General features: G+C 47.4%; 1 protein-coding gene across 4 annotated transcripts in view; it reads right to left on the bottom strand.

The window, feature by feature from the left end:
- Positions 1–13,122, bottom strand: part of LOC119962824 (mesoderm induction early response protein 3-like) — an 81,047-nt gene that overhangs the window by 32,535 nt on the left and 35,390 nt on the right. For all 4 annotated transcript variants that reach the window (XM_038790953.1, XM_038790954.1, XM_038790955.1 and 1 more), the window contains 3 exons: positions 8,230–8,302; positions 6,001–6,152; positions 3,453–3,534 (listed from right to left, as the gene is read on the bottom strand). In XM_038790953.1, coding sequence (XP_038646881.1) covers positions 3,453–3,534; positions 6,001–6,152; positions 8,230–8,302 — 307 coding nt within the window. The remainder of the gene's footprint in view (positions 1–3,452; positions 3,535–6,000; positions 6,153–8,229; positions 8,303–13,122) is intronic.

Genomic DNA, 13,122 nt, shown 5'->3' on the forward strand with positions numbered 1-13,122 from the left:
CTGCTGCTCCAGCTGCTTCACACTCTGCCCTCAGTCTCACTGCTCCAGCTGCTTCACACTCTTCCCTCAGTCTCACTGCTCCTTCACACTCTGCCCTCAGTCCTGCTGCTCCGGCAGCTTCACACTCTGCCCTCAGTCCTGCTGCTCCGGCTCCTTCACACACTGCCCTCAGTCCTGCCGCTCCAGCTGCTTTACACTCTGCCCTCAGTCCTGCTGCTCCAGCTGCTTCACTCTCTATCCTCAGTCTCACTGCTCCGGCTGCTTCACACTCTGCCCCCAGTCCTGCTGCTCCACACTCTGCCCTCAGTATCACTGCTCCAGCTGCTTCACACTCTGCCCTCAGTCTCACTGTTCCAGCTGCTTCACACTCTGCCCCCAGTCCTACTGCTCCAGCTGCTTCACAGTCTGCCCTCAGTCCTGCTGCTCTAGCTGCTTCACAGTCTGCCCTCAGTCCTGCTGCTCCGGCTGCTTCACACTCTGCCCTCAGTCCTGCTGCTCCAGCTGCTTCACACTCTGCCCTCAGTCCTGCTTTTCCGGCTGCTTCACACTCTGCCCTCAGTCCTGCTGCTCCAGCTGCTTCACACTCTGCCCTCAGTCTCACTGCTCCGGCTCCTTCACACACTGCCCTCAGTCCTGCTGCTCCGGCTGCTTCACACTCTGCCCTCAGTCATGCTGCTTCACACTCTGCCCTCAGTCCTGCTGCTCCAGCTGCTTCATACTCTGCCCTCAGTCCTGCTACTCCAGCTGCTTCACACTCTGCCCTCAGTCTCACTGCTCCGGCTGCTTCACACTCTGCCCTCAGTCTCACTGCTCCGGCTGCTTCACAGTCTGCACTCAGTCCGGCTGCTTCACACTCTGCCCTCAGTCCTGCTGCTCCGGCTGCTTCACACTCTGCCCTCTCTCACTGCTCCAGCTGCTTCACACTCGGCCCTCAGTCCTGCTGCTCCGGCTGCTTCACACTCTGCCCTCAGTCCTGCTGCTCCAGCTGCTTCACACTCTGCCCTCAGTCCTGCTGCTCCAGCTGCTTCACTCTCTCCCCTCCGTCTCACTGCTCCGGCTGCTTCACAGTCTGCACTCAGTCCGGCTGCTTCACACTCTGCCCTCAGTCCTGCTGCTCCAGCTGTTTCACACTCTGCCCTCAGTCCTGCTGCACCAGCTGCTTCACACTCTGCCCTCAGTCCTGCTGCTCCAGCTGCTTCACACTCTGCCCTCAGTCCTGCTGCTCCAGCTGCTTCACTCTCTCCCCTCAGTCTCACTGCTCCGGCTGCTTCACAGTCTGCACTCAGTCCGGCTGCTTCACACTCTGCCCTCAGTCCTGCTGCTCCGGCTGCTTCACACTCTGCCCTCAGTCCTGCTGCTCCAGCTGCTTCACACTCTGCCATCAGTCCTGCTGCTCCACACTCTGCCCTCAGTCCTGCTGCTCCAGCTGCTTCACACTCTTCCCTCAGTCCTGCTGCTCCGGCCACTTCACACTCTGCCCTCAATCTCACTGCTCCAGCTGCTTCACTCTCTGCCCTCTCTCACTGCTCCAGCTGCTTCACACTCGATCCCTCAGTCTCTCTGCTCCAGCTGCTTCACACTCTGCCCTCTCTCACTGCTCCAGCTGCTTCACACTCGGCCTTCAGTCCTGCTGCTCCGGCTGCTTCACACTCTGCCCTCAGTCTCACTGCTCCAGCTGCTCCACACCCTTCCCTCAGTCCTGCTGCTTCACACTCTGCCCTCAGTCTCACTGCTCCAGCTGCTCCACACCCTTCCCTCAGTCCTGCTGCTTCACACTCTGCCCTCAGTCCTGCTGCTCCAGCTGCTTCACACTCTGCCCTCATTCTCACAGCTCCGGCTGCTTCACACTCTGCCCTCAGTCCTGCTACTCCAGCTGCTTCACACTCTGCCCTCAGTCTCACTGCTCCAGCTGCTTCACACTCTGCTCTCAGTCTCACTGCTCCAGCTGCATCACACTCTGCCCTCAGTCCTGCTGCTCCAGCTGCTTCACACTCTGCCCTCAGTCTCACTGCTCCAGCTGCTTCACACACTGCCCTCAGTCCTGCTGCTCCGGCTGCTTCACACTCTGCCCTCAGTCCTGCTGCTCCGGCTGCTTCACACTCTGCCCTCAGTCTCACTGCTCCAGCTGCTTCACACACTGCCCTCACTCCTGCTGCTCCAGCCGCTTCACACTCTGCCCTCAGTCTCACTGCTCCAGCTGCTTCACACTCTGCCCTCAGTCCTGCTGCTCCAGCTGCTTCATACTCTGCCCTCAGTCCTGCTGCTCCAGCTGCTTCATACTCTGCCCTCAGTCCTGCTGCTCCAGCTGCTTCACACTCTGCCCTCAGTCCTGCTGCTCCGGCTGCTTCACACTCTGCATTAAGTCCTGCTGCTCCACACCCTTCCCTCAGTCCTGCTGCTTCACACTCTGCCCTCAGTCCTGCTACTCCAGCTGCTTCACACTCTGCCCTCAGTCTCACTGCTCCAGCTGCTTCACACTCTGCCATCAGTCCTGCTGCTCCGGCTGCTTCACACTCTGCCCTCAGTCCTGCTGCTCCAGCTGCTTCACACACTGCCCTCAGTCCTGCTGCTCCAGCTGCTTCACACTCTGCCCTCAGTCCTGCTGCTCCGGCCGCTTCACACACTGCCCTCAGTCCTGCTGCTCCAGCTGCTTCACACTGCCCTCAGTCTCACTGCTCCAGCTGCTTCACACTCTGCCCTCAGTCCTGCTGCTCCGGCTGCTTCACACTCTGCCCTCAGTCCTGCTGCTCCAGCTGCTTCACACTCTGCCCTCAGTCCTGCTGCTCTGGCTGCTTCACACTCTGCCCTCAGTCCTGCTGCTCCAGCTGCTTCACACTCTGCCCTCAGTCTCATTGCTCCGGCTGCTTCACAGTCTGCCCTCAGTCCTGCTGCTCCGGCAGCTTCATAGTCTGCCCTCAGTCCTGCTGCTCCGGCAGCTTCATAGTCTGCCCACCGTTTCGGCTGCCTCGCATTCCTGATTTGGGCCCGCTGCCTCGACGGCATGTGCGCCTCAGACTCCGCCCCACCACTCCAATGGCCCCGCCCTCAGAGCTCGACACATCCGCTCAGGCTGCCCCGCATTCCCACGGGGTTTATCACCAGTTTTTAACTGGTTTGGGTTTGCCGCCCATTGCTCGAGCTTCAAAGACCGAAAAAAGGTTGCGAAATGAAACCCCTCTCCCTCAAAAAAGCCAAAACAATGTCTGCGGGCAGGAGCCTCCCTCTTTCGCCACCGCTCCGCTCCCGAGCGCCACCGGAAGTCACATTCTTAACGTGGCTAAATGGGTTGAGTACCAACCCGAAAACCCTTTGAACATATGGCAGCTGGCAAGAGCAGGAAATATTTCTGGTCAGCTATGTGATTGAAAGAAATTGGCGCATCTACTACCACTCTCCACTACAACATGCATATAAAACTGTTGCCACAACAGTTAGACTCGTTGGGGCTTTACCTCGTGTAGTCTTTACATTTGAGTGGTAACTTCCGAGTGCTTCCTTAACAACATAGTTACATTTTACAAGTTCATATAGTGCCTGGAGAGAGTTAAAAAAAGAGTATTAAATCCACATACAAAACAAGTTGAATATTTTACTTGTCAACTGAAGGTGGTTAACCGGTGTAATGTACCGGTGTCTATAGTGTCCCAACATCTCAAATCTCATTTTAATTTACAAGTATTTTAGATTGAAATAAAGTGATGATTTAATTCATTTGAACAAAACTTCTATTATTCAGCAACGATAGTGTCACTTCCCCCCCCCCCCCCCCCCCCCCACATCCAAAATCTGGAGCACATTAAAACAATCCTCATAATTAATATCCTCGATTTTTACTGCTTATAAGTAAATAAGAGTCAAGATTTTGTTTTATATTTTCCTCTTTTTTTCAGCCTCCAATAATTTCAGTGAGCACTGCTCATTCATCTATTACTCAGTTCCTTAAAACGAATGGCTCACCTCACACATATTCACAATAAGTGTAAACATAAGCAGAAAGTATTTAAAGAGCTACCTAAAAAGCTAGTCACTAAATGAAATATTAAATTCTGTTATGCGAAGAGGCATCTAGCTGGATCCAGTTGGTCTCTTTTGCTTTTATCAGCCGGGTTTTTAAGGTCAGGGAAGCCCAGCAAATACAGGTTAAAAACAGAAACAGATGCATACAACCTCCTTAAAAAGGTTTCAATGATCGATCTGCTTCCTCAGAGCAGATTGATTACCCCCATCCCAAAACCCCACTCTCATATCACCTCCATTAAAACTGGATATGTTCAAGCAGCCTTGGGATTTGGTTTGAAAATTTTTAAATTTTAGTTTCCACCTAGTTTGGGGGGGGGGGTTTAAACTACACCTTTCCCTCCATTTATAGTTACTGATAGCACATGATTTTTTAAGTAGCCATCTCAACATGTCCTGCCACATTCAAAAGGTCTGTGCACTCCAGATCTGTTCCCACAACCCCATTAAAATTCCACTATTTAGTTCATAGTGTCTCCTTACAAAATGCAAAACTGCACACCTTCCCTACATTTCATTTCCATTGCTCATTTACTGTTTTATCTTTTCAACTCAATGAAATAAGCCCTTAACCTGGCTTAGCATTTACCCCAGAACCACATCTAGCTCTGTTTTCTCCCCCATTGGGTTGGAAACATAATCAAGATAGATCCCTGATAATTCAAGAATTCTTCCAGTGTTTCCTCAGCACACATTTTCGCTGTCTTGTCCCTCAATATAACACCACAGTTCTTGCATCTTTCTGAAAATTGCTCCTTGATCTCCTTACCACTATTTGACAGTTTACAATATTCACCCAGTATGTAATAGCTTCTCTTTTATTCTTTAATTCTATTAGGTCCTGTCTTTTAACCGTCAAGGGCAGCATTCCTTTTCACTTCCACAACAGTATCTTAGATCATTACCGTGACCACCATCCAACAACCCTCATTCCCCTTTCTCTTCCCTGTCTTTTGTGGGAGCCAAGAGTATTAAGTTCCCAAGTTTCATTGTTTTTTTAAAATATATTTTTATTAAAGATTTTAATTTACAATAAATTTTATAAATCCCACATCCCAAACAGTGGATGTAACCACAACAACCACACGCACCTCACCCATAAAAGGTAAAATGAAATAGTAAAAAATACATAAATTAGGAAAAAAACTTAATAAGTCAACCTTTGAAGCTTTAAAAACGCGTTCCAAAAAAAAAAAAGGGGCTCAATTTATACAGTGAACATAAAATGCTAATCGAGAGGACCCATTCCTGCTCATCAGTCACCATGCACGATCTGCTCTGTGTGGGCAGATCTTGAACTTTTCTTTTTTTTGGGGGGAGGGGGGGGGGGGGGGGGGGGAGATGGGGGAGGGTGGAGAGAAATATATTTTATTCGGTTTTTAACATTTTATATGTAAAACAATACAACACAAAGCAAAAAGAATAGCAGAAATCCCCCTCACTCACCCAACCAAAACATATATAACTCAAAAAATAACCACCCCCCTTCTGCAGCTAACTGTGACCAACTCCTGAAAGTGAAGAATAAACAGGTTCCATCTCTCATGGAATCCCTTGATCGCAACTCCCCCCTCAAGATGAACTTAACCTTCTCAAGATACAGAAACTCCATCAGGTACCCCAGCCACATTGAGGAGCAGGGCCAACAGGACCTGCCTGTGAGCAATCAGCAAGGTGAAGGCTAAAACATCTGCCCTCGCCTGCAGCTCCATCAGGTCCAACACCCCAAATATGACCCCCAGGGAACTGAGCACCAAGTCCAAGATCACTGACATGGTGCTGAAGAAGAACCCCAAAATCTCTCCAAATTCGGAAAGGACCAAAAATATGTACATGGTTGGCTGGGTCCCTCTCACACCGCTCGCAACTGTCCAAGCTTCCTTGTTTGAGCCAAAATTCATTATAGGAAATACAATAATGATACAGTCCATGACAGAATTCTAACCAATTATGTATCAGATTTGTAATTAAACAAATATTCACCTGTTCATTGTCCCTTACATGTGTCCCTTCAGGTATGCCACCAACACCTTTCTCATCTGCAGATCTCTTGGTTGCTTCATGCAAGAATTCCTTTACCGTACTTTCAGGAAGCAAATAGGGAGTCCAAAGTAATTGGTCCTCATTTTCATAGACTAGAAATAAAGTACAGGTTACAGTAACTACCAACAAGCTTTATTGATACAAGTATTTTCAACACATCATGAAAGCTCTGAACAGCTTTTACTTAATTGACACAAAAACCTTGCAGATGCTAGCTTCTATAATTTTACCTTTCAGCATTTTATTGGTTTGATTTTGGAATTTTGATTTTATACAAATTTTCCTCCTTACTGAATACACTAATTAACCTTTCTGCATTGATGCCACTCTATTATCTGCAGCACATGAGGAATACTCTACAAATATGTTTTGATCATATTTCATAAATAAGATTTAACAAGCAATTACAACTGAATCTTGCAAATACAATGGAAATTATACACACAAAATAGCTTTCATACATTTCAGTTAGAAACACACAGATGCCATCAAATCATGGAATTCACAGTGCAGAAGGAGGCTGCCCATCGAGTCTGCACCGGCTCTTGGAAAGAGCACTCTACGTAAGCCCATACCACCACCCTATCCCCGTAACCCAGTAACTCCACTTAACCTTTTTGGGCACTAAGGGCAATTGATCATGGCCAATTCACCTAACCTGCACATCTTTGGACTGTTAAGAGGAAACCCGAGCACCCGGAGGAAACCAACGCAGAAACGGGGAGAACGTGCAGACTCCGCACAGACCGTGACCCAAACCTGGAACCCTGGAGCTGTGAAGCAACTGTGCTAACCGCTGTGCTACAGTGCTGCTCATGTTAACAGTACGGTTGGCATTATGGAAATTAGTGCTAGAAACCGGAAGAATACCTTAAACATAGAACAACTTACATCATTATAGCATCTTTTATGATGTAAATGTCCCAAGTTGGTTCATAAGAGCGTAAATCAGAAACAAAACTAATATCAAGCCAGAGGCGGCAATAGGAAGGGTGACCAAAGACTTGGCCAAAAACGAAGTTTGGGGAGCATCATAAAGGATAGATGGGGAACTGATTTAGAGAGGGAATTCCAGAACGTACAGAGAGACAGCTGAAGGCATGGCCACCAATGGTGGGTGAAGGCTGTGGGAGATGGACAAGAGGCCCGAAATGAAAGATTGTAGAGTTCCTTGGTAAATTCCAGATCTGGACAAGGTTACAGGTAAGAGAGCACAAAGCCATGGAGTGAGTTGAAACACGAGGATGAGATTATTCAAATAAAGGCATTCCGGGACCAGAAGATTGATGTAGGTCTGTGATGGATGAACAGGACCTGGTGCAAATTAGAAGACATGAGCAGAGTATTGGCTGAGCCGAGGTTTATTAATGGTGAAAGATGGGAAGCCAGACAGCAGAACACCTTCACTGTGAATTACTTGCCAAAATGTAACAAGTTATTGACATTTATTTTCTGACTGCATTCATTCACAGGATACTCAATTTAGGTTATGTAAACCATTTCAGGGAGCCAATATCTTGAAAAGGTGGCAAGGAGAAAATGATAGTTAATGCTCAGTTTATGTAGATTCCATTCAATGAAGCAGTACTACTAAAGGGATTCCCAAAACTGATGCTAACCAAATGCACCCATTCCATTCTATCCCGCTAAGAATACCCGAGAGTTCAGGGGCAAGAGAAGCCAATGTTCTGGCCTTTGTCTCGCCGGTAGCGTGGAGACGGATCCTGTTGGGGTGGAGGGACTCGGAGCTGCCGAAACCGGGGCGTGGGTGAGCAACCTCCCAGATTGCCTTAGGCTGGGGAAATTAAGTTTGCCTTAAGGGGGTCGATGGAAGGGTTCGCCCAGAGAAGGAAACCCGACATTGACTTCTTCCAGGACAGCTAAGTCAGCAGGGAGTGGAGGGGGTTTTGGGGATAACAAGGTGGTGGCAGGGAGGGCGGGTTGCGGGTTACTTATTTAGTTGTGATGTGATCTCCTGTTGTTTTGTTTTTGATCTTGGTTGTGTTTGATGTTTATTTTTGAATGCCTTCATAAAAATAAATATTCAAGAATGAAGAGAGCTACAAATAATTGTGACTAAAAGAGAGAAAAAAACATGACCATGGAGTATTAGCTCCAGAACTGACTTCAGGACACAATTTTGTTTCCATTTATAAACAGGTGCCTTACCTTTATCGCCATCTTGGTATCTGCACAGATTGGATGGAATTTCAGCTTGATACTCTGAACCCACCATTATTTCCTAAACAAAGGCAATTCAACATCAGCCATTATTGCCTTCCAGCTAACAAAGAGTTATTTTTCATAAAGCAAAAAAGTGATTTCAGGGTCGAGTTTAATATAATTTAAATATACAAGAAACTTGACTCTGCCTTGGGATTTTCTTGAAAGATGTGAAATAATTTAAATTTAACAATAGCTGCTAGCGGTTTACTTTCTAAAAGTTACTCAAGATCATTTTTACTTGAAACTAAGATTTGATTTCAACTTTTGCCCAAGTTATGCTGCAGACGATTTGAAACTGCAGCAGTTTCTTTAAAAAAGTGTAAAAGCCCAATATTTTGCTGTACAAATATCAAAATCAGACTCAAATTTAGAATTGTATTCTACGACAAGAACCAATTTCAATTCCACCAACAAGAAATAAAATCACTTTACATGTGACGTAGCAGCTGAAGTCAAGGAAACAGCCAACAATACGAGTGGAAATTAATATATCATCAGCCACAGGTGAAGGTCAAAGTCAAGGGGTGCGATTCCCCGCTCCCCATGCCGGAGGGGGAGAATCGCGGGAGGGCCGGGCGAATCACGCCACGCTGCCCTGGCGCCCCCCGCGATCCCCCCCCTCCCCCCCTCCAAATGGCGTGTGGCCTTTTGCGACACGCCACTCGGAGAATCGCCACTCGCCATTTTTCACGGTGACCGGCGATTCTCTGGCTCGGATGGGCCGAGCGGCCTGCCGAACCCGACCGGTTCACGCCGCCGCCAACCACACCTGGTCGCTGCTGGCGTGAACAGCACGCGACAGGTAAGTGTGGGGTCTGTGGGGGGCGGAGGGAGGATCGAGCACCACGGGCGTGCTTAGGAGGCGACTGGCCCGCGATCGGTGCCCACCGATCGTCGGGCCAGCGTCTCTAAGAGACGCACTTTTCCCTCCGCCGTCCCGCAAGATCAAGCTGCCATGTCTTGCGAGGCAACGGAGGGGAAGGCGGCAACCGCGCATGCGCGGGTTGGAGCCGGCCAATCTGCGCATGCACGGCTGATGTCACTTAGGCACCGCCAGCCGCGTCAAGGCCCGGCGCCCGAGATTTGCGCACCGCTGGGGGAGGGGGAGAATAGGGGCGAGGAGCGGCCTCCGACGCCGGAGTGAAACAATTCGGGTTTCACTCCGGCATCAGCTGTTTCTCTCCGTTTCGGAGAATCGCGCCCAAGATTTTTTTTAAAAACTTGTCAAATAACTGTCTATTAGAAAGCTGCACAAATAATTGTCTATTAAAAAGCTGCACAGAATTTATTATTAAAATGGAGCATTTGAATTTACTGTACTCATGAACAGTTCCATAATTTCTAACTTATGGATCTTACATGCTACAAATCTTGCACAATTATCAAGCAAGAAACTCAGTAACAATGCACAACTATCATTTTCTTTTGGATTATCCCACAGGAACTAGACAGAATCATCTCAGCGAATGTATTTTCAGTCAACAGTAAATCCAAACCAGACTTAACCAATTTCACTGGGGGGGTAGAAAACCCTAGGATCATGGAAGGTGGTATTTATATGAATGCTGTCCCTCTCGCTAGCAAATTAGCCTTTTCCACAATTTGAATTTAGCAAATGATTACCCAGTTTGAATCACATCTCAGCAAAAAAATAATAAAATTGAAATTCTACAGTCTGATGCGCTGCACCAGGCTAGTGGGGAGTAAACAAAATTAACCATCATTGTACTCTATACCATCTAGTGACTCCTGCCAGGCGTATGCATGTCAGGTGAGGCCAAATCAGTTATGCAATTTGATTGTGGCAGGATCGGATGTATGAAAAAACTCAAAAATGAAGGATAGCCACTATAAGGTTCCACAGCAGCTGGTGGGCCTTTACTTCCATTTCAAGAGCTACCACCTTTTGCGGGGGGGGGGGATGAAATAGAAATGTGTCACTGCCTCTATGTAATTGAGTTAAGCATAATAATACTTTGCATTCAACATTTTTGCTAATACTAAATAGAGATTAGATAGAGAAATACAGCACACAACAGGCCCTTCGGCCCACGATGTTGCGCCGAACTTTTGACCTAGGTTAATCATAGAATTTTGGACAATTTTTCATGGCCAATCCACCCAACCTGCACATCTTTGGACTGTGGGAGGAAACCGGAGTACCCGGAGGAAACCCACGCAGTCACGGGGAGGATGTGCAGCCTCCACACAGACAGTGACCCAAGTCGAAATCGAACTTGGGACCCTGGAGCTGTGAAGCAATTGTGCTATCCACAATGCTACCGTGCTGCCCTTAAGAAGTTAACCTACACTCCATTATTCTACCCTAATCCAAGTACCTATCCAATAGCCGCTTGAAGGTCCCTAACTTTTCCGACTCAACTACTACCACAGGCAGTGCATTCCATGCCCCCACTACTCTCTGGGTAAAGAACCTACCTCTGACATCCCCTCTATACCTTCCACCATTTATTTTAAATTTATGTCCCCTTGTAATGGTGTGTTCCACCCGGGGGAAAAGTCTCTGACTGTCTACTCTATCTATTCCCCTGATCATCTTATAAACCTCTATCAAGTCGCCCCTCATCCTTCTCCGTTCTAATGAGAAAAGGCCTAGCACCCTCAACCTTTCCTCGTATGACCTACTCTCCATTCCAGGCAACATCCTGGTAAATCTCCTTTGCAACTTTTCCAAAGCTTCCACATCCTTCCTAAAATGAGGTGACCAGAACTGCACACAGTACTCCAAATGTGGCCTGACCAAGGTTTTGTACAGCTGCATCATCACCTCACGGCTCTTAAATTCAATCCCTCTGCTAATGAACGCTAGCACACCATAGGCCTTCTTCACAGCTCTATCCACTTGAGTGGCAACTTTCAAAGAACTACGAACATAGACCCCAAGATCTCTCTGCTCCTCCACATTGCCAAGAACCCTACCATTAACCCTGTATTCCGCATTCAGATTTGTCCTTCCAAAATGGACAACCTCACACTTGTCAGGGTTAAACTCCATCTGCCACTTCTCAGCCCAGCTCTGCATTCTATCTATGTCTCTTTGAAACCAACAACAGCCCTCCTCACTATCCACAACTCCACCAATCTTCGTGTCATCTGCAAATTTACTGACCCACCCTTCAACTCCCTCATCCAAGTCGTTAATGAAAATCACAAACAGCAGAGGACCCAGAACTGATCCCTGCGGTACGCCACTGATAACTGGGCTCCAGGCTGAATATTTGCCATCCACCACCACTCTCTGTCTTCTATCGGTTAGCCAGTTTGTTATCCAACTGGCCAAATTTCCTACTATCCCATGCCTCCTTACTTTCTGCATAAGCCTACCATGGGGAACCTTATCAAATGCCTTACTAAAATCCATGTACACTACATCCACTGCTTTACCTTCATCCACATGCTTGGTCACCTCCTCAAATAATTCAATAAGACTTGTAAGGCAAGACCTACCCCTCACAAATCCGTGCTGACTATCCCTAATCAAGCAATGCCTTTCCAGATGCTCAGAAATCCTATCCCTCAGTACCCTTTCCATTACTTTGCCTACCACCGAAGTAAGACTAACTGGCCTGTAATTCCCAGGGTTATCCCTATTCCCTTTTTTGAACAGGGGCACGACATTCGCCACTCTCCAATCCTCTGGTACCACCCCTGTTGACAGCGAGGACGAAAAGATCATTGCCAACGGCTCTGCAATTTCATTTCTTGCTTCCCATAGAATCCTTGGATATATCCCGTCAGGCCCGGGGGACTTGTCTATCCTCAAGTTTTTCAAAACGCGCAACACATCTTCCTTCCTGACAAGTATCTCCTCAAGCTTATCAGTCTGCTTCACGCTGTCCTCTCCAACAATATGGCCCCTCTCATTTGTAAATACTGAAGAAAAATACTTGTTCAAGACCTCTCCTATCTCTTCAGACTCAATACACAATCTCCCGCTACTGTCCTTAATCGGACCTACCCTCGCTCTAGTCATTCTCATATTTCTCACATATGTGTAAAAGGCCTTGGGGTTTTCCTTGATCCTACCCGCCAAAGATTTTTCATGCCCTCTCTTAGCTCTCCTAATCCCTTTCTTCAGTTCCCTCCTGGCTATCTTGTATCCCTCCAGCGCCCTGTCTGAACCTTGTTTCTTCAGCCTTACATAAGTCTCCTTCTTCCTCTTAACACGACATTCAACCTCTCTTGTCAACCATGGTTCCCTCACTCGACCATCTTTTCCCTGCCTGACAGGGACATACATATCAAAGACACGCAGTACCTGTTCCTTGAACAAGTTCCACATTTCACTTGTGTCCTTCCCTGACAGCCTATGTTCCCAACTTCTGCACTTCAATTCTTGTCTGACAGCATTGTATTTACCCTTCCCCCAATTATAAACCTTGCCCTGTTGCTCGCACCTATCCCTCTCCATTACTAAAGTGAAAGTCACAGAATTGTGGTCACTACCTCCAAAATGCTCCCCCACTAACAAATCTATCACCTGCCCTGGTTCATTACCAAGTACTAAATCCAATATGGCCTCCCTTCTGGTCAGACAATCTACATACTGTGTTAGAAAAGCTTCCTGGACACACTGCACAAACACTACCCCATCCAAACTATTTGATCTAAAGAGTTTCCACTTAAATGTGTTAGATTCAAAGGTAATGCAAACTTTGGAGGAAAGGTTTAGAGAATTATTTAAATGTCATGAAGCAAACTTTCTACTAAAGCTTGAGTCAATTTTTTTCAGGCAAAATAGGGAACTTTTTCACATAACGTTTTGGAATTCAAATGTTTTAGACTTTTACAGTGAACCATGGGGGAAACCTAATG

This window comes from Scyliorhinus canicula, chromosome 3, assembly GCF_902713615.1.
Source record: "Scyliorhinus canicula chromosome 3, sScyCan1.1, whole genome shotgun sequence".
Lineage (NCBI taxonomy): Eukaryota > Metazoa > Chordata > Chondrichthyes > Carcharhiniformes > Scyliorhinidae > Scyliorhinus > Scyliorhinus canicula.